Source organism: Haliotis asinina, chromosome 1 (genome assembly GCF_037392515.1).
Source record: "Haliotis asinina isolate JCU_RB_2024 chromosome 1, JCU_Hal_asi_v2, whole genome shotgun sequence".
NCBI classification, from domain to species: Eukaryota; Metazoa; Mollusca; class Gastropoda; order Lepetellida; family Haliotidae; genus Haliotis; species Haliotis asinina.
The window spans coordinates 4,119,457-4,142,505 of record NC_090280.1 but is presented as its reverse complement, the minus strand read 5'-3'; the positions used below and the strand labels follow the sequence as shown (position 1 = coordinate 4,142,505).

The following is a 23,049-nucleotide window of genomic DNA, read 5'->3' as shown; positions in this document are numbered from 1 at the left end:
TCTGTAGCCACGTCGGGAATCGAAACCAGGTCTTCGGAGTGAGACGAGAAAGCTTAAACCACTGGGCTACCACACCGATATCTACGGTTTTGTACAAAACACGACCGAAAACACCTAAACAATTACGTCCTCAAACAGTTCATGATATTTTATTTCTTAAACTTTAACAAGCAATTATAGTTTAACAGACAACGAAATTTAGAAATTATTCTCGTCCATGTTTCACTCTGAGCAAATTTGGCTTGTGAAATCCAGTGTCTTCCTTTACAAACGGCAGGGATTCTTGTCTCTCACGAAATTTGCTTCAGTTTCGAGGTTGTCTGAAACCGAAATAAAAGTGCTCTGAAATTCTGAAGTTGAAAACAGTAGATAACAATCGCAAGGAACACAAATAACTGTAAAAACAATAGCTCTGGTTCATCATCGGGAAAATATTTACACCAGAAGATTTGAATATGAAACTATATCCGAAGAAGGTTAGTGTGGCCTTATGGACAAAGAGACTCGTTATGTTGCTGACCTAGGTTCGAATCTCCATGTGGATACACTGGAGCTAGGACATCATGTCCACTGTCATGTCACAGGAACAAGGAAGGCCGTTTACTAGCCATTAGCTAACATAACAGTGAGACATCTCCAGAGGTCGAGTGGTTGGTTTGTTGTTTAACTCTGCACTCGGCAATATTCCAGTTATATGTCGGTGGGCTGTAAATAATCGAGTCTGGAACAGACAATCCAGTGATCAACAGCATGTGCCTCGATCTGCACAACCGGGATGCGATAACATGTTCACTGCAGTAACAATAACACTTACAAAAGAACAGCAATCAACGAAGAATTTAGGTATTCTCAGATGATATCTCAAATCTAAATAGACGTTACACACTGGTTTGTGTAGTCCAGACTCAATTAATTAGCCGGTATTCATACAGATGGACGGTTGCTGTGTTCCGCCTAAAAAACATGGTATGCAATGTCGACAGATTATAAACGGGAATGTACTCTCATGATCACATGTAGCTTCTCAGTGTATGCTCAGAGTGCGTGGAGGGCAACAAGAGCTGTTCTGCTGCATCTCTGAGGTGTATTACCACTCGCAATATGTTGTTCCGATTCATAAACAGCAAATACACTTACTACAGTGAAAATGTCCTCAACAGTCCGTTTTGGCTTTGGGAACCTCCCTGTCCATGCATCCTGTGTCGGTGTGGTGACCTTCACCTCCGATGTGTGGACTTTGGATTGGCGGAGACCAAATTTCTTCTTCCACGATGTCATCACCTACATGTTTATAAGGGTGAGTGAGTGAATGAGTGAGAAGGGATTATCTGCAGTAGTTGATGTAGTATACGACTTTCACTGTAGACAGAAAGGACTCATTCTACTTTTTCGTTCCCGCGCCTCGGTCCGTCACTAAAACGAAGGGTTTAACAGGTTCCCGACTCAAGAACATGAAAGTGACCTCATTGGAACCATGGATCAATATTGTTGTGGTGAGATATTGTATTTGATTACTAAGAACGGACACACTAAGTAGGAGAGGGTGAGGATGGTGTAGCAAACATCCAACAGAAAGGTGACAAACTCACGTCTTCATTCAGTAAGCAGTGGAAGATGAGAACCAGCATGCCCTGTAATAAACAAAAACAAACAGGTCAGGTCACTGTCCAAGGATAGCCAGGTGGACGGTGCGGCGTTCAACCATTTTAGAAATCAACAAATAATTTTAACGTTAGGATCACATACCTGGAAGTACAACAACTTTTATTACCAACGAGGGCAAAATCGGGGTTCTTTCATGCGATGCCCTAGGGCAAAATATCACTTTGTCGCGGTGACATGACGTCATACAGTGCTTTGCCGTCCTGTTTCTTCTATGACGTTGCCTTTTACATGCTGTCATAACGGGCAGACAGCCTATGTTTGAAAGTAGGTTTGGGTTTATTTCCCTCAATTTGACGTCTTCGGTCATAAATAGAATAATATATTCGTGCCCACGGCATACCATGTTTACGACACTCGTGCCTTAATATCAGTATATGCCCCGCTCTCGCACGGGAAATACCAACATTTAGGCACTCGTGTCGTAAGTATGGTATAACATGGGCACTAGTATAATATCCTCTATATGTGTTCGGTTACGATTCAGTGTTTCGGTATTTAGATTTATTGCGAACTAAAACGTTATCCAGAAGGTGCATCCGGCTTGTAGTGGCCTGGCTTTTGATCATATCGCTTCTATTCTTCGCCCAGGAGAATCTGCAAGGGCCCAGTCTACTAGCGTTTGTGGCAGTAAGCCATTCGTAAGTCAGTGATACAGAACAGAGTTATGACAGTTCGTAATGCTAAGAAAGCTTTGAGGATTGGGACCCGGGGCCACAAATCCAGTTACACTGTCACGAAAAAAACACATTGAAGCAGACAACATACCAAGGAGATAACTCAATTATTCCATACAACCAGAGTCGTCACATCAGCTTTAACAGGACTGTAAGACAGCAGCCAGTGCTTACAAACCAGTAATTGATATTGTGAAAGTCCTCAGAGCCAAGAGACTGGTTATATACAGTCCACAGTCTCGCCCAGACTCGATTATTCACAGACCGCCGCAATATAGCTGGAATGCGGCGTAAAACTGAACTCACTCACTCATTAAGGGTAGTTTGTTTTGTATCATCGTAATATATAATAGCCCCGTGAAGTCCTGAGTGTGAAGTGGTGATCTTAATATGCGTCAGAGGTGAGCCTCGCACACTCTCTTCATGTACTTGTGTAGATTCATACTCATGATTTCTATCACCTGATAGTGTGTTCCAGACTAACCGACCGCCATTGTTTAGCGTTCACCAACTACAAACAACACACATGGGGAAATCCCCGGGGTACCTGCAGTCCGTTCAGCAGGGAGAAGATGTACTGGAAGAGAACAGTGGAGCTGTTCACGGCGAACACTCCCACAATCCATGTCGGGCCCAGCACTGGAAGAAGGATGACGCAGGCCCGGATGTTGCACCTGCAGACAGGTGAGTGATCATTGAGGTACAGTTAAGTAAGGAACATACACATACTGAGTCACGTAAAAATGTTCACATAACCTATATGACCCCATGACAGGTGTGAGGCCTGTTGTCATCGCCAGTCGCCTGTAATTCCTGTGCTTACAAATTATTTACAGAGCCACATGTTTGCACTACAATTTATTTATGTTAACTTTTTTTAAATGATAAGTTACAATCTAAAACTACACTAACCTGTGTACAGAGAATGATATATATATATGTGTGTGTGTGTGTGTGTGTGTGTGTGTGTGTGTGTGTGTGTGTGTTCAATGTCCAAGCGTCAGTCCCATTCACAGGAGAAGTATAATAACACTTACTTTATCTTTTGATTGTCTGTCTTCTTGGCGTTGACCTTAACCTTGTTGAACTTAACCATAACGAGCACAAGGACAAGGACATTCACCTGCAAGGTGAAAACATCCCTTTTAGGCGGAATGGAGGATAAACGTGATCGATTATGGGTTTACGCCAGTGAGCTGAATTAAAGATTCAGGTAACAGGAGAGCATGCACTTGAAAATGTAAGTTTATACTATTGTAATGAAAGTTAGATCAATGAGTGATATTAAAATTATAAGATGCTGCCTTGCAGACAACGGTGACGTCACCGGTTACCATCCCTTATGATATCGTTACAAACAACTTGCATCGCAAGTCTTGGGTTTGCTGACCACTGTGACCTCACCGGTTACGACAGGTTCAAGAAGCACCACTAATCCTCTGCCCCTGAAGGCAGTCTGTAACCTTTTATACATAAAGAGCAGTGCCTATTCCTTATTCATGTTGACAAGTTAAACTATTTTTAAGAAATAAAGTACACAATTTGTGAGAACACTCACCGTAAACACTGACACTGCTGGGCCAATAAATGCAAACACAAGACCTTCATCCGGCGACAGCCAGCAGCTGAAGAATGGGACAGTATCGTGTTTGTTTGCTGTATTGTAAACCACATTCATGAAGCTAACACTTACTACCACCAAATATAATGGAGTGTAGGTCAGACCGTCGCCCTAGACGGCAGTGAGTGAATTTAGGTTTACGCTGTAAGTAAGCGGATCAGACAATCCAGTGGCCAACAGCATGAGCATCGATCAACACAGTTCGGATACGATGACCATGCCAACCACGTCAGCGACCCTGACCACCCGATCCCGTTAGTCGCCCCTTACTACAAGGATGTGTTACTGATGATAGATTCTAACCCGGACCCTAGACAGACGACCCACAGTTACGCTCTAACCAGACGTCAATCACAGGCGCTCCGCACAGACGCCCCGCAGTTACGCTCTGTCTAGACGTCCCTCACAGACGCCTTTGACAGACACCCTGCACAGACGCCCCACATCGATGTTCTGTTCAGACACACGACGGAACAGACGCTCTGGACGTGTCCCTAAGCATACGCCCTACACAGACAGTCTGGAGAGACGTTCTGTACAAACGCTTCCGACATAAATAAAAAAATGCACTTAATAGTCGCCCTAGTAATTCGTGTTTCAAACATTTGACCACGGAATGATGAAACCTGTCACGTCAGATTTTCATGTTATAGCTGTAGCCAGACTGACTCAACTTTCTTCCGTATCAAACGATTAGGATCCTGGGCTTAGCATGTGAACAACTTACTAATTTTCATATCCGTACAAATGGTAGGATTTAAGCAGGGACACTCCCACTATGACAAGGGGTGTGAGGTAGGCGGTGACGGTGTATACAACAGAGTGGTCCTTCTGATTGAAGATATCGGACACCTTGAAGTAGAGCTCCACCCCCTGTGTGAGCATCCAAGTGAGGCAGGTCAAGAACAGGAAGTGCAGCAGGGCCGCTACTGTCTTACACACCAGCTGGAACAGCAGGTTCAGAAAACACGAAACGATTAGAGAACCCTACCATCGCATGCAATCGATTAAGAATTCATTTAAACATAGTCATGGGTGATTGGTTTAAACAAATGGACGACCCTTTACCTCATTGTTGGTCTTGTCGATTCCCACCAGAAAAACCGTCTGTGACAGCAGCAGCATAAGCACCAGGTTCTTTAGTATGTACAATCTCTTGGACGCCCGTCTGGAATGTCAATAATACACGACAAATGTCAGTCTTATTTAGGGACAGGAACGAAAGGTCTCACCTCACCTTAACCCCCCTTATTTCACTTTAAAATCACCTCACCTGACCTCAACATGACCCTCCCCATCTCACCCCAACTAACCCACCTGACTCCTATTAGCATGATGAAAGTGACCGACAGTGCGGTGATCGAAACACTGCATCCAATCAGTGACGTCACTTCAAGACCGGCGACATCCGTCAGTGGCATCTTGGAGAAACAGAAAGGCAACAGTGGTATACAAGATGAAGGAAGAAACATACGGCTGTAAGATCAGCGGTAGCATGTGGGACAGTATTTCGTTGACCAACAAATTATAATGTGAAATCGTTTTAGGCCATCCGCCAATCATAAATTTGACTACGTTTTACTAATTATGATGTCAATGCCTCATTGCAATAACCTATCTAAGTCTGACTGCGGCTGTCTAAAGATGTCCTACTGGATTCTTCTACAGGAAACTGTTCTCTATAATCCGTTGGATAAACGGCACTTGAAGCATCGACACACGTCTACAAAATCACTGATAGCCGTGTTAATAAACTGTACAACAAGTGTGAAAGTGTTACATTGCAAGGCCACTTTGACGCCACTGACCGTCAGTTTCACTGGCTGCATGATGATGGCGAAGCTGGTCAGGTGACTGGATTTGCACTCGGTGCTACTGTCCGTCATCCGGGTGGTTTCTATACCGGAAGGGGACCACTCGGAACTGATGGAAGAAGTGGGTTGAAGGTGACTAGCCTTGTGTGGATTATTTGTTTGTTTGTTTGTTATTCATCGCTTCATTCAGTAATATTTCAGCAGACAGCAGACGGTTACCGTCTGGACCAGATAATCCGGTGAATGCTATTATGGACACCGATCTATGTAGTTGGTTGTTGTTTTATGCTGCGCTAAGCAACATTCAAGCTGCAAATAATCAAGCCTGAACCAGGCAATCCGATGATCAACAGCAGGCCATCGATCTATGCAACAGGGATATGGTGACGTGTCAGCCAGGTCAGCAGGTCAGACCACCCGATCCCATGAGTTGCCTCATATAACAAGTGTGGTTTGCGGAACATCAATTCTAACCCAGATTTGCGCGGGTTCCGATCTATGCAATTCGGATACGGTGATGTGCAAACAAACTGGTCCTGGTCAACAAACAATCGGAACGTACCTGTGAGGATCTTCCGTCATGAACACGCACAGTGGAACCAGTCTGTTACGCTGCAATGAACAAGTACATTCATTCGTCAACACTCGCCCTTTTCCGTGATCTGTAAGAAGACTCGTCCCCAAATCGATCAATGCACGAAAATACAACAACCTGTGCGTAAGAGATGAGAGAGATACTTGATACAAAAAGTCCTGAGGTCGTAAATTACTCATGGCGAAGTTAAATTTACCGTACGTCGAATAATAACAGTACATGTTAAAGAACACTGTACGGGCGTACCGTATTTGAATGAAAGGATGCTCTTATATTGAAACATGGTCGCTGTTCACGAATGGTGCAATGTTTATGAGTAATGTACATGATAAATAAATACAGATCATGTTATGTCAGATATTGTTAGTACAGACATGCAGTTGTTAATTATAACTTTGAATTTGTATTACACAGTCGTAACGGTAAAGAGACAGTGTATTGAGTTTAACTTAAATTGATAATGGTATATGTTTATTCTACACCCTTCTCAAGTGCATCGATGACATTTTATATCATTGTATCTGAATGATTTTGTACGATATCGAATCCATATACTGAATAAAGAGTCTGACCCTGGAACCCTTCTGTTTGTATTAAGGTGTGGAGATAAGTCAAGCACGTCTTCAATATCGTCTTCTCGAAATGACAGTTTCGTCTATTACATAATTGTGTTCCATGAGCTGCAGTTGTCAGTGCAGACAGGATCATGCACGGCGATGGATTCATATCAACTGTTCCATTTTATCTGACTCATTCATTCATAACATTTTTGAAGGTGCTTGAGTTACAATAAAACTGATGTAGTGCAGAATATAAGACTACACCGTACATGATAAGAGGCAAAAAGGAAACTATCATCCCACATTGTCCAAACACACGTAGATGTGCTTTGGAACCAGTCTTCCAAACGCTAATGATCGAAGGCTAAAATTTTCACTTATAACTTATAGATGACTGGGATCAATGAATTAGACTCACAACCTCCTGATGAGTAGTCTGACAGTAGAACACCCGAACAAGAGTGAGTGGGTATGGTTTTGCAGCAACTGCTATGGTCCAGAAACACCAGAAGAAGTTTTGTTTTACGTCGCTTTTCCAAAATATCACCGCTGGGGACCAAGAAATGGGCTTCCCACATTGTAACCATATGGGGAATAGAACCAGGGTCTTCGGCGTGACGAGACCACGCTTTAACCACAAAGCTACTCCATCGCACCCTCAACATAGTGGCAGTATACATGACTGTAGGCACGTTTGAACACTTACATCTAAAGGCACATGGGTGAACTGTAGATCGAGTGTTGACGTCATCGAATCATGTGCACCAATGTTCACCGACACAATAGGTGTGATTCGTGACGACTCGTTGACAGCGCCCAGTTCAGAATCCAAAATGGCGACCATCACTTGGCTGTACGTTGCATCGTCTGTGGCTGGAACACGGTATAAGAATGACGTTATAGAATCATCAACGGGCAAACACTGCTGGCTTTACCGATCCAACGCGGTCTTCTGTTACCGTGATTGCTTTCAGTAGGCTCAGAAGCGGCGTGAGATAGTAATCTTTAGACCGATTCCACTGAGCATAAAAGTACGATATACTGGTGGAAATAATGAGTGGATTTAGTTTTACTGCGTCAGTGAGATTATATCATTGAGTGAGTTAGCTGGTTTAACGATGGTTTTAGTAATATTCCAATAGTATCACGGCGAAGGAGCCAGAAATGGCTTTACACGTGTGTTTTTGTTAATTGTAATGTCACATTCAATAGTACGGGCCACAAAGGTGATTTGATTTGAACTCGCATCTTGAACTTAGGCTATGTGATTTCACCTGTAGAGTAATCTGAGGAGTTACCTACCTGCGTACGGTGTCTTCAGTGGAAGACGATAGGGTTTCAGTAATTTCTTGATGGTGATGATATGGCGTGGCTTTTGTTAGGACACTCTAGAACTGTATATTAGGTATACAAGGGTTCACTGCTGAGATGTAGGAGGGGCCGACTTTGGATTTACGCCTATCTGTCTGCCAGCATCGAAGTTTCAAGAACTACGTACGACCCGAATCAAGACACATTGTCTACATTGATCTTTCAACAGCTGTCAACTGGACTAGTGTCTACAAGGATCAAGACTTTGGTGACTATGGAGATTCATGGTTCAGTCGTATTACACGGGGAATCTGTACTGCCAGTCGTTGTAACCTGGTTTAGCTCTCATTCAACATATAACAGAATATCTTAAATTTGTTTGTGTTCTATTCTGCTGGTTTAAAGGGGACTTATAAGTCTTTTATCACAGTAATTTGTAAACCGAAAATACACCATACAGAGAGTCGAGCCCGGAGACAAATCTTGTGACAACTAGTCTACAACTGGTGGACATTGGAAATTAATAGATCCCCTAGATCCTGTCACCAGGTATTTGTGACCTACCGTTAGATTCAAGTGGGGGAACGATCACGGATACTTTATCAAACTGAAACCTGGCCGACTTCTTCCTGTCAAGTCTCTCAGCACGAAACTCTGAAAGAGAATGAACCTATACTGAACAAAAGAAATTTAGGATCATAAATATTTGCGGAATATTTTTGGTAGCGAAGACCAAGCACACAATCTCAACTTTATCCAAAATACTGTTCATGATCCAGTATATACGGCAAAATGTTATTCACGTCAACTTCTTCTTTATTGTTTACACAACGTTTCTGGGCTGCTCAGGTGGATGACAAATGGGCAGGGAATAGCCCAGAAACGTGTAAACATTAAAGAAGTTGACAATTACAACATTTTGTCGTACATTAGAATACCGACTTCTAAATGCCACTCAAGACCCTCATGATCCAGTGCGTTTTTATTTTCAATAACACATTCCAGTGCGCCATTTCCGGTAATGGCCGCCGTGTCAAGTCCAACAACGGCCTTATACCGTTAAGTATGTGTATCTATACCGACACGCCGCTATTGTACAGTGAAAAAGGTTGATCATCCATAAAAACTTGTCATTCCAAAGGTTGAACCGTCCGGATGAGTCCACCTAGCTGATTAGTGAAGAGGGGATAAACTGAAAACGATCGTCCATTATATCATACCTGACACGGTGGCCATCGCCTGAAACGGAAGTGCCTTTCCTTTGCTAGCTGTTACACCTTTAGCAGCGGCTGACAGTTAATAGCTTCGAAATAGTTATTTGTAAATGTAATGACTTTGCCTTGTCGGAATCACTGATATTAATCAAGGTAGTGTTCGTCAGTTGCGGAAGCCAATTTGTCAGTTGTCCTTGGGTGACTTGGGTACGTTATATCAACCTGATGCTGTTTTATATCTAAAGATCTTACTTACACGAACAACTATACATCAAATGCGTCGGAATTAATGAGATTATGTCTAACCACGCGCAAACCAAACACGCACAGTTTGATAAGTTTTCCATGCACTAATAAATTGCCATATTTTCGAACGAGAGCTTTCGCAAGTGATATTGATATAACAAACGTACATTAGACGATGAAGGGCGGCGGGGTAGCTTATTGGCTAAAGCCTTCGCTCGTCACGCCGAAAATTGCTGGAATATTGCTAAAAGTGGTGTTAAACCATCCTCACTCACTCACCTTTACTGTTAGTTGATTATCACGAAAATCATGGTACTGAGTCGGACTTATTGGTATTTGTAGCAAAGTGATCTAATTTACAACGAGGACGGTTTACTGGGTAATAAATGTGACTTGTATCAAACAATGCATCTTACTGCAGTTATTGTCCTTGAGGGTAAGTTCCGCTTTGTCTCGAAGCAGCTCTTTCTCTAGTTTACGAAGGAATTTGTCAGCCCCGAGAATCAGTCTGTGATGCCGACCAGTCTGCTGAAGGGGAACGCGAAAACAGGAAACTGTACGGATTGGTTCTAGGCAATGAAGAAGTGTTTATTAATAACACGGCACTCAATAATATTCCACCTCTTTGACGGAGGTCATTAAATCATCGAATCTAGACCAGAAGCCGGCATAGATATTTAACCGTTAACCAAGAAAGGTTGAGCGGCATGATCTACCAGTTCCAGTTGTATGGACCATCTGGACGAACCTGTCATGAGCTTGTCCCTCATGTAATCTGTTTTAGTTTCAGGACAGTTTCAATCCAACGTACACAGGACATACTGCTGATCTTCACTTTATTTGCAGTTGTTTTTCAGCGGATATACAGTATATTTCTGGATCGACCTTCAAACTGGTGTTTGGCTGGCAAACAGCTTACCTACTGGTCATAATCGAAAGCTTTTTACATAGTGTGCAATTGATCTAGACAACCGAGAGGAGATCTAAAGGTGATAGCTCATGATGAGTAATTAATCAACAGATGATATTCACTGGCACTAATGAGCAGATGATCTGACATACATGGTCTGCATGTAAAGTAAGGTATACCTACGTGTAGCGACATCATCCTCGACACCGCCTCCAGAACGTCCTGAAAATCATGAAGTCTCATGTCAGGAGGGAGGTACCTCTAGTTCAGAACCATTCTACCTATACGGAGATATGGTAGCACACCCAGATAACATAGGACAGTTTAAAATGGAGAGCCCACTCAAAGTGAATATATCGACTCCGAGAAAATCGCGACCTGCTCACACATGCGCGTTTTGGTAAGCGTTACAAATTCATCATGGAATGAGAACCTAGATTCCGTCACACATCAGTCATCAAACAACAACTTCAACTGACCATTGTAAGATTACCAGCATAGACGTTCACGTCTGTGACGTTAACCTCTGATTCTAGGACGGTCAACAGCAATTCTTCCGCCGCTTCAAAGTCAAGGCCGGAATCATCTTCGTTTTTCTTGTCCTTCCGACGAGGCGCACTTTGGCGTAGAAAGGCGTGGACGTCTGCCATAGCACCTGACGCCGTGTGCACGTGCTTTCTCTGAAGAATGTAATGGTTCCGAGAGGCATCTAGATGCAGTCTATACTTTGGTTGTGTAAACGTACAATGAGAAGTGTGTATATTAAGTAAACCAACAATCACCTTAGAAACACGTTTTGCTGTTGCAGGTATCGAAATATGGGCTTTTAACATTAACATACATAACAGCAAAGACAGGCTTTTTTAAAGAATTTTTAAAAGGTGAATCCATTATAAAGATACATGGGGATTTCTTGTGGACCAAAGGCATCGCCATCTTGATGTCCGCGGTTTTCACCCAACTAGTAAACGTTTAGATTCAGTTGTCCTCCCACACCCATGTGAGTACCGCCTGCGTCATGCATGTGTCACACTGATTGTTGTTTTACGGCGCAGTCAGTACTAATACAGCTACACATTACAGCTGGTTCGTTGCCCTAAAGCAGTATCGAACCCTCGTTATAGGATGCCAATTACTACCTTTTGAGAATATGGGGAGTACATCCACAAACAAGTATGAATCCTCCTGAAATTGTATGAATAATCTTTTTTTGTGTGAGGTCGTGAACATCCTCGCTCTCTCTTTATACCATACTTATCACCTTTTTCATATTCTCCTCGTCTTTTTCTTTGCTTTTCCTCTTCTTTGTATCCCTCTTCCTCTGTCTGCTGCAGCCTTCAAGTAAGTTGGAACGCAAGTTTATCAACTTTACTCAACCATACATTTAACATAATCGTCTATTCACTAATGATCTCAAAATATCTTTGCGTTAAGTTTTCCACTTCCGGGGTTTGTGCTGCATGTTGAGCTGAATAGGTTCATACTGAGGTGGCGGTAGGGTAGCCTAGTGGTCACCCCTTTTCCCACGTTTAGAGCAGCTTCAAAACAAAACATACTGAAAACAGTTCTAAGAGAAATTAAGAATAGCTACTTCGTAAGTCTTCCTCCCCTTTACAACAATCGCAAGGCTTCTTAGTGACTCCATTACGACCTGACGGGAGCGTGTTCTTGACGTTTGGGCTGACGTTAGTCATGGGAGGCGTGACGGCTGAAGAGCTCAGATTACCACCTGGAGGATCCAGGCCATCGTTTTTGCCAGGACTCGCGGTTCTATTGACGACCCTGCCGTTGTCTGTGTTACCTACAAGGAGGGGAACATCTTTTCATAGTCTATCTCTTCATTCGTGAGAGAGATGACCGCCTTAGGTGTCCAGCTGACAGAACGTCCGCCCAGAACGGGGGTGTCAAATGCCGGACCATGTTATGCCAAGGACGTTATAAGATGACACTTTATGTTACCCTTCCTGGCAATGAGAAAGAGACTTGTCAGGTCGGAGTCAGTGTAGGGTATCCATGCTAAACTGCCATGGGTGCTTTAGTCCCTTAGCACCTTTGGACAAGTATCCATATATGCGCATGCGCATACTAGTGGTTGAATGTATGTACACTGGTCCTTCTCGTATCCCAAACATCAAGTACAGTTTTTTTACGTACGTAGAAGTGAATATTCTGTCTCTAGCAAGCATCAGAAGTTAGTGAGTGAGCTTAGCCCTTCGACGCACTCCACAACAGTCCATTCATGTGGCGGTGGTCTGTAATAATCGAGTCTGGACCAAACAATCCAGTGGTTAACAGCATAAGCACCGATCTACGCAATTGGGAACCGATGACGTGTCAACCAAGCGTGGACACCCGATCCCGTTAGTCGCCTCTTACGACAATCATGGGTTACTGGTGATGGAAATGGTTCAACCTCAAACAGAACATCTTAATGTTACTGCAATATATACAAACCTATTCACAGTAACGAAAGAAAACTGGGTGCTTGTTACAGACTTATTGTTATTTCGATCTCCACTTCAGGACATTTTGTTCCTTTGAAAACCCCAAAAACTTTAAGAAACCCATATATGAATTAAATATCGTTCTGTTGGCAAGAAACGATTTCAGTTGTCATGATGCTGCATCACCATTGAACTTCTAAACGAACGGAGAACGTCAATGCTATTCTGTGAAACAAACTTACCCACAATGCACCCTTTCAGAAGAAACCGGAAGCAGCACTTGCTATTGGCAGGGGTGTATATCTGGAAGACGCTACTCTCCAAGGCGGGGTAAGAATGGTTGGTGAATGAGTTGGTGCCATCCACTCTCTGAGGACAGCATAGATGACATTTAGGTACACGGTGGCAGGGGGCACGGAACTGTCCACACCATCAAGACGAATTAAGCACTACCGAGACGAGTAAAACACGATCAAGACAAGTTAAGCACGATCTAGATACGTTAAGCAACGTCGAGACAAGGTAAGAACGTTGAGACATGGTAACAACGTTGAGACAGGTAAGAACCATCGCGACAAGTTACGTACAGCGTAATTTTTGTTATCCTATATTTCCATCTTCATATGTTCAAACAATACAGATTTCCACAACATCCATCAGTCAGGGTATGGATATTTTGTAAAGTCCACGCAATTTGAATATGATGACATGCACCACCCACGTCTGCTAGTCTGACCACGCGGTCACGTTCGTCGCCTAATTTCTTGCGCTTCACTCAAAGGTATTCTCACAGGAAACAATGTAAAGTTTGAAGTATCTAAACTATAGAAAGGGTACATAATGATCCATGACCTCGTGAATAACTAACTAGTTGGTGCATCACTGATGTTTTCCAGCGCCGTCACGATTCAACTCCCTGATGATTGTAACGTCACAAAGGCAACAATTGATTGTGAGAACCAACTGACCAACATTCATGAATATATTCGCGCACATGCAATATGATATGTTTGGATCATCTGTGTTAAAATATGATGTGTAAAAGATGCAAGATTTGTTAAACAATAAGTATCCACAACTCCCTTATCATTACGGTATTGTGTTCTATCTGGCTGAAGAATGTATATGTCTCTTTATATCTCGTTCAGGAAAAGGGCCAATTTTCAAATTTAGAAAGAGATCCAGATTCCTATGGGGTAGATCGGTTCTCGGCGGAATATGTTGATACATAAATACAAGAAAATTCTGTTGTTCTTGTTTTGTCTTTGAAGACGGTTACACTGAATTATCCACGTGCCACGAAACCCTACAAGCTATGGGCATTATAGTTCTTTAAAATGGATATAAATGAACTCCACGTGAAGTGACCCCTATTGCCAATACTTTAAAGATGTTCCAGAAAATGCAAATACCTGTTAACATTATCTATCCAAGAAGGCTTGTGATAAAACTTGCAGTTGTTCAGACGTGTGAAAACGTCACACACACGTGCATGCATATCGGCTTGTAACACCACATGAAAGACCATTTTGTATCACATTGCTGACTACATAACTCACGTCCAGTTGAACGATGCGTGTCCCATTGACGCCCAGCCATAATCTATCTACACGGCACGTGCCTCTGCCACGGTCTTCACCTGCAGTGAGGGAGGGAGGGAGAGGGAGAAGGGCGTGAGTGTGTGAGGAACATTTTAGGCTGCTTACTCAAGCGGGGTATCGAACCAGGTCTTCGGCCGCTGGACTACCGCGCAGGTTATGATTATGATGAGAAACATCTGTCTGATACAAATGAATAGCTGCGAGAAGAGATTTACATCTGGATTTTCCAGGAATATTATTTAAATGTGCTCTTAATTGTTTCAGCCTTCTAGGCGTTAATTGCGATAATTGCATATATATATATATATATATATATATATATATATATCCATATATATAATGATCATTTCTGTATCATTAAAAATATATTCTTCATGTGTACTCATAAAACATCATATGTACTCATATTCAGTGCTGTATATTCCTCGATCTGCCACTGTCTCACCATGTATCTCTATATACCCTAGTTTTACGGTATATCGAAAGACCATGTGTAAACATGGGCTTGAGTCGGTATCATCCGGGCACCACGTGCCATAATTTCCACCATATCCTGTTTTCACTGACACTGTACCGGAAGTGGAAGAGTGCACTTCTCTTGATGTGTCGATTGAGTGTGCGCACGATGCTGAAAGACATTGATAGATTAACTGACACAGATTAATCAGAATGACACCAAACACAACAGATTTTACAAACGACGGCATAATCACGATTCGCATTTTAACGTTGGATACCAGTAATGATGACACACTGTTACATTCTGACGGTTGATAATACATATATCTCATCATACAACCCACATACACCAACCATGATAGACTGTTACATCCTGGCGGTTGATAATACATATGTCTCATCTCCATCAGACGCCCACATCATACAACCCACATACACCAACCATGATAGACTATTACATCCTGGCGGTTGATAATACATATACACTCCTATAAAAACAAACGCAAAATGAAATTAAGAAATAATACTTTCAATTTTGTACACATATGTAAACGCAAAAGATTGGGGGAGGAGGAGGGGGGTGAACATTGTTTCTGGAACGTTTTAGAAGATCATGCTTGGCCAAACGCAACCAAAAATGATCTCACAACATTCTTTGCAGGTACTGTACACGAAAATGGGACGCCTCAACGCTGCAGAGCGAAATCAGACAATTGGACGATTGCAAACTGGCGAATCAAAGAGTGAGGTGGCAAGGATCTTCAACATTCATCACAGCACAATAATTTTGGGATCGATTACGTTAAACAAATTCGACAAATTACCGTCCAAGGTCAGAAAAACCCAGAGTCGCTACACCTGCCCAAGATCAGTACATCCGGGTAACCCATCTACCTAACCGACATCATATAGCCCGGGACACAGTACAAGAACAGTTTGGAGCCCGAAGAGTGTCCGATCAGACAATCAGGAACCGTCTGCGAAAAGTAGGAATACGTGTCAAACGTCCAAAAGTTGCCCCCTCCTTGACACGACTACATCGACGTCGACGTGTAAGATGGTGTAACATGGTGCTGCCAAGGAACCTGGCAAACGGGAGACGCATAGGGTTTAGCGATGAATCCCACTATCTCCTCAGGCGACCTGATGGTAGAGACCGTGTCTACAGACGACGTCATGAACGTTTTACTCCTAACTCCCATCAGACAGGTGGACAGATTGATGAGTGTTATGGTGTGGGGGGTATCTCATACACATGCAAATGGAAACTTGTCCATGGCAATCTGACTGAATATCGATACATACACCAGATTCTACGTCCGCACGACCTTCACCTTGGTGACCGTCAACGACAGCTCTTCCAACAGGACAACGTCATGACCCACACAGCACGTGCCAACATGGACTACCTGGCCAACAACAACATCAATACCCTCCCCTTGCCCTCCAGATCCCCCGATCTAAACCCAATCGAACACCTTTGGGATCAGATCGATACACGTCGACGTCGTAATCCACCACAGAATCGTCCACAGTTGTTTCACATGCTGCAGGAGGAATGGAGAACAACAAAAGAATCCAAAGACTGATTCGATCTGTACCTAGGAGGTGTAGGGCAGTGGTAGCAGGTGGAGGTGGTCATACGAGGTACTGACTTCAACACCACCTGGTTAACAACAGTAATGACTCTGATGACTGTTATTCTCAAGAAACATGGACAAGATAGCAATGCATTGCTCCACAAAATTTCATTCGTGTACCTCTATTCTCCGCTGATCTACACGTCCTTGAACAACACCAAATTTTCATTGATATTTAGGTTTTCCGTTTCTTTTTCATGAAGAGTGTATCTCACCTCCAGCAGACGTCCACATCATACAACCTAGAAACACCTACACAGACTACATGACTGCTTCATCCTGGCGGTTCATAATACATATATCTCACCTCCAGCAGACGCCCACATCATACAACCTAGAAACACCTACACAGACTACATGACTGCTTCATCCTGGCGGTTCATAATACATATATCTCACCTCCAGCAGACGTCCACATCATACAACCTAGAAACACCTACACAGACTACATGACTGCTTCATCCTGGCGGTTCATAATACATATATCTCACCTCCAGCAGACGTCCACATCATACAACCTAGAAACACCTACACAGACTACATGACTGCTTCATCCTGGCGGTTCATAATACATATATCTCACCTCCAGCAGACGTCCACATCATGCAACCTAGAAACACCTACACAGACTACATGACTGCTTCATCCTGGCGGTTCATAATACATATATCTCACCTCCAGCAGACGTCCACATCATGCAACCTACAAACACCTACACAGACTACATGACTGCTTCATCCTGGCGGTTCATAATGCATATATCTCACCTCCAGCAGACGTCCACATCATGCAACCTAGAAACACCTACACAGTCTACATGACTGCTTCATCCTGGCGGTTCATAATACATATATCTCACCTCCAGCAGACGCCCACATCATACCGCCGAGATACACCAACACAGACCACATGACTGCAATAGAAAGACAAACTTCAAAGAAGCAGGTTTCCGCCGTTAAACACTTTCATGTGATAAGCACCATAGTTTGTTACAATTCTGTTTAGGATTACCTTCACTCCTGTTGTAATACCGTCCACCCATAACAGTTTTAGGATAGACATGAACATATACCATGAAAACCTAGAGCTGACAGTTTTCTGTCATTATATCATAACTTAATCTCTATTGAGGAGAGTTGTCAATGCTCGTTCGGGTGGGATGAAACAATGCCACATGTGAAAGACAGTTCTTCAACGAAATAACACCTGTTTGATGAAGGCGAGAGGTACTAATGTATGTTGCGTTTTCAACATTAGAAAATACTTTGAGGAAGCAGTTGCATGGATTACATCGTCTATGTGTCGACGCTTTGGTATAGATCCATATACTGTTAATAAGCTGATAACACGATCGCCAGATATGAAAGAAGTTGTACTCTATTGCTACTTTGCTTGCTGTGACTCACATTGTGTTAGTGAGTCTGTGGTCACGTCCGTCAATTACGCCTGTGAAGTACTGTTTTTGTACGAGATCTGAAAGTATTTGCATCACAAGAAGAGGTCAGTACAATTCAAATAGATAGTACGTGTTTGCATTCATCTTGTGCTTATCAGCAGCTGAATCTGCGCCACCTACCAGGAGAAAAAACAAGGAAAGGTCACAATAATCGTACAAATACTCTCTCTCGCTTCACGCCTTTTAAGGTAGCGCTTTGGAGTTGCCTGCCTTTGGGCAGTCTTCTGTGCATCATGGGTGTGTTTTCACCGATCGAGTTCCATACTTCGCTGGAATCAGTGACTATATCATTCGGGATACCTACATCTGTCTGCCTCTTTGTCAACACTTGACCTACATTCAAGAAAGCTCGCTGTGAAAGATTTAGTAGAAATGCGCCTCACTGCATACCAAGACTTTGGTGAGTTGATATTATATTTGTGACTCATTACTTTAGAACTGACTCAGTTGCATTGTACAAGAAACCTCTCTTGTGAATCATTGCATCTTGCTCTTTGCATAATACACATTATTGAATATTTTAGGCTTGTCAGTGTAATATTTTGCTGGTTCATAGGGGATTTCTAATACCTTTGTCACGACAAATTATTAACCCCAACAGTAATTCATTTTTTTCGGGATTATCAAGGGAATGGGGATTAGGTTTAAAACATGAATCTTGACATACATGAATGATATTCAGATGTGAAGTTGAGAGGGGGTCGGTCTGGTGGTAAGTAGATGTCACACACACACACACACACACACACACACACACACACACACACACACACATTCAGTTCACTTTCACTTTCGCTTGTTAGATCAGATCAGACAATCGTTAGCGAGCCCCAATACTGTACATGATATGGGTTGTGTAAATAAAGGAATGTTTATCCATACTCATCACAATCAGAGGCTCCCACGAGATCAAACAAAACATCATGCCATTAACACAATGTACACTGAATACGGTGATCACCTCTAATAAACATGTTTGTCTACCTGTCACTGGTGCCACTGACTTATCGACCCAACTAGTCCCATAGAAAGAGACTTTATATACTCAGAGGCAAAAGTAACCGAACATGCAGGTTAAAATTCAATTCAGTTCTCAATTCAGATGTCCATAATGAAGTTCGAGGAACACGAATGCATTGCGCGTTTAGTAATGTATAACAACCTTTTTGCATTCTTCTTATTTGAGCTCATATGCTCTGAAATGTCCCATAAAGGATATCAAGAAGTCGTTATCCATTAATACGTGTCATATATTAGTCAACAATATTGTTAAACAATGCCACACTGAAATCTCGGTAATGGAGTGGTACCGTTTTCAGTAAATCATTTGGAGTAAAAGGTAATTGTTTGTGAGTTGGCGACATCTCTGCTGAAAATACAGTGTTCCATGGACTGATGCAGTCCTTTAGTCATCAGATCATTCAGAACAACTGACTATGTATCTGTGTGGAGTATGGGAATATGTTGGGTATGAAATCCGGTACAAAAAGAAGCAAAAAGTGGTAAAATTAAGAGAAGTGCGACAATGCCATATTTGGGGCATTTGTAGGTACCTCGCATTGTCAAGATTTGAATAACATTTTTGCATTCAACAAAAGGGTGGCAATTCGACACAATGAGAATTTTCAAGTCCAAATATGTCGTGCTGTCACATTGCCGGCCCACCTAATATGAATTGTTGCAATTATCATTTCAAAGTCTGTTCCGGGATTCAGTTTGAAGTCCGCCGTGGTATTTCAGAAATATTGCTAAAAGCGGCGTAAAACCATACACGCCTTTGTTAGACCTAATGGCTTCAATATCCCCGCCACAGTTGGCTGTGTGTAATGTCTTAACAAAGCTGCCATCATAATCAAGTCCTTGCAATCGATTTCCCATGTATGTACTGGCACTGATCGTCAGGGTTATGAATTCACCCCAAGCCTAGATGTGGAGGTAATGTAAGTTGAATAAACGATTGGAGCATTAACTGTGATTCATGACTGACATGCAAGTTGCTATTGTGATGACATTCCGCAATCATATTAGTGAAATACTGGCGGGGTAGTCATGCTGGCGCTGTTCGTTTGCGTTCATCATGCATAAACACGAATACGATTTTCGAAAGTATATACATGTAGTTAAGTTTGTTTCACAGAAATTTTAAAGGGCGTTGGCGGTTTGGCTTGACGTAGTGTCAGCCGCTGCACGAAGCCCCCAAGTGATTCGATAATGATGAATTATTGTGTGTATTTCACATGCAAGTAATAACCCTATGAGTTGGCAATATTCCATCTATATGACAGCGGTCTGTAAATAGCCGAGTTTGAACCAGACCACCCGGTGATCAGCTATATGATCATAGATCTACGCAGTGAGGATACGATATGTGTCAACGAGGTTAAGCGACCCCGTTCGTTGTCGTTCGTTCGTTCGTTAACAAGCACGGATGTTCACGGTTAATGTTATACATGACAGACAGGTACAACATTTAATGAGTAAATCTTGCATGATTATTAACTGAAGCTAAGCGTTTGGAAAGCCATGTGTATAGTCATATGCACACTAAGTTAGCCGAAGAGTGTTTACACCAGAGGATACAATGATAGTAATTGCGCATCTATCTTTCTACACACACACACGCACACACACACACACACACACACACACACACACACATACACACACATATCTATCTATATATAAACACACACGCACGCACACGCACGCACACGCACGCACGCAAACACACACACACGGATGTGTGAGTTACACATTGTTCTATGAATTAAACTCTCAACACTGATAAATCTATTTTCACTTTAATTCTCTGACAGGCTCAACGCCACGTGTTTCACGCAGTTAAAGAGCATATGCGCGAATGTTCGTATTTCAGAAACAAAAACAGACGCTCCACGTTTATAAACGCAGTTCCTTCTCCTTAACAATCAGTCTGTCTTTGTTTTTGTACATTGAGCATTAGAAGGGAGTTATAACTAATCATAAATTTGTGATTCAGTTCTAAAACATAGTTTGCCTCCATGGTTTCTTCAGTGATAAGCTCACAGTACAACTCTCTCTTTAGCTTTCACTGACTAATGGAACCCGTGAAGGTCCCGGGGTAGAATAGGCCTTCAGCAGCCCATGCTTGCCATAAAAGGCGACTATGCTTGTCGTAAGAGGCGACTAACGGGATCGGGTGGTCAGGCTCTCTGACTTGGTTGACGCATGTCATCGGTTCCCAATTGCGCAGACCGATGCTCATGTTGTTGATCACTGGATTGTCTGGTCCAAACTCGATTATTTACAGACCGCCGCCATATGCCTGGAATATTGCTGAGTGCGGCGTAAAACTAAACTCACTCACTCACTCACTCACTCACTAATGGTGAAGTTTATTTGTATATTTCATTCGTCTTCTCAAGAGAAATAACAACAGATACAGGTCATTTTTATTTTTCTGGTAAAAGCTTGTTTCTTAGATCTTAATTAAATGGATATAACAATTAACAATGTCATTGTAATGGTTGAATAATATGATGGGCATAACCTCTTTAGTCTTTAGGTGGGCATTATTGTTCTTTTATCTATATTGTTATTTTATGTTGAATACATATGGACGTCTGAGAGATATATATGTTAATATAGACAAGATTTTTTTCTGGTTGAATAAGACTCTTAAAGTCCTATAGAACCTTGAACTATTGTCTGGTGTGGAATGCCATTTCATCTCATTTCAGGGGCGGTAGGGTAGCCCCGTGGTTAAAGCGTTCGTTCGTCAACCCAAGAACCAGGTTTGATTCCCGATATGGATACAATGTGTGAAGCTCATTTCATGTGTCCCCCGTCTTGCTATTGCTGGAAAATTGCGTCAAACTTCACTCACTCACTCTTCCATTTCGTATCAAATATTTGCTGTCTGTGCTGACATTATGTTGGGGAACCACACGAAATAATTGTAGCATATTGTACCATTATTGTAACTAAAGCAACACACACATATAAATAGATATAATTATACAAACACATACACGCGCACGCACATGTATACGCATGTGCGTCTGCGTGCGGGTGTGTATGCGTGCTATTAATGACGTAATAGGCAGCAATAAACTATGAAGGTTAAAGAACTTACTTTCAAATGAATCCACTTGCATTATCTGCCCCAACTACACAGTCTAAGGCTGATGTTCATACTGAAGGACAATCGGTCTTGGCCGGCAACCGGCTACCTCCGACTGAAACATCGAATGAGATGTATCACTGAAACCTTCGTATATGACACTGATGAGACAGACTCACAGCTACTGCCAGACACGCGGCTCATTACACTGTGCACGTACAGCTTCGGGAACATCCGGCAAATAGAGGGTGATTAAATACCACTGACAGAATGACGGGGTGAAATATGTAGAAGGTGAGAGTGTCAGTGACAGAGGGAGAGGGAAAGACAGAGTGGGAAAAGTGATGGGGTAGAGTGAGAGACAGAGTGATGGGTAGAGTGACAGACAGAGAGTGGTGGGGTAGATTGAGAAACAGAGTGATGGGGTAGAGTGAGAGACGGGGAGAGTGATGGTAGAGTGAGAAACAGTGGCGGGGTAGAGTGAGAGACAGAGACAGATTGATGGGGTAGAGTGAAAAACAGAGAGTGATGGGGTAGAATGAGAAACAGAGAGTGATGGGGTAGTGTGAGAAACAGAGAGTGATGGGGCAGAGAGAGACGGGGAGAGTGATGGTAGAGTGAGAGACAGAGTGATTGAGGTAGAGTGAGAAAGAGTGATGGATTAGAGTGAGAGACAGAGTGACGAGGCAGAGTGAGAAACAGTGAGTGATGAGGTAGAGTGAGAGACAAAGAGAGTG

The 23,049-nt window shown here is 42.6% G+C and overlaps 1 protein-coding gene across 1 annotated transcript; it reads right to left on the bottom strand.

Annotated features, from left to right (window-relative positions):
- Positions 1 to 133: 133 nt before the first annotated feature.
- Positions 134 to 22,451, bottom strand: LOC137286450 (uncharacterized). Its single transcript, XM_067818325.1, has 22 exons — positions 22,325 to 22,451; positions 17,614 to 17,667; positions 15,101 to 15,283; positions 14,614 to 14,693; positions 13,297 to 13,423; positions 11,872 to 11,945; positions 11,090 to 11,290; positions 10,794 to 10,832; positions 10,117 to 10,225; positions 8,805 to 8,894; positions 7,636 to 7,802; positions 6,337 to 6,386; positions 5,769 to 5,883; positions 5,278 to 5,381; positions 5,029 to 5,128; positions 4,688 to 4,905; positions 3,898 to 3,964; positions 3,377 to 3,462; positions 2,887 to 3,013; positions 1,590 to 1,631; positions 1,138 to 1,281; positions 134 to 320 (listed from the first exon to the last, which is right to left on the bottom strand). Exons 1-22 carry the CDS (start codon positions 22,344 to 22,346, stop codon positions 291 to 293), a joined length of 2,229 nt encoding a protein of 742 aa, XP_067674426.1. The 5' UTR covers positions 22,347 to 22,451; the 3' UTR covers positions 134 to 290.
- Between the last annotated feature and the right edge of the window lie 598 nt (positions 22,452 to 23,049).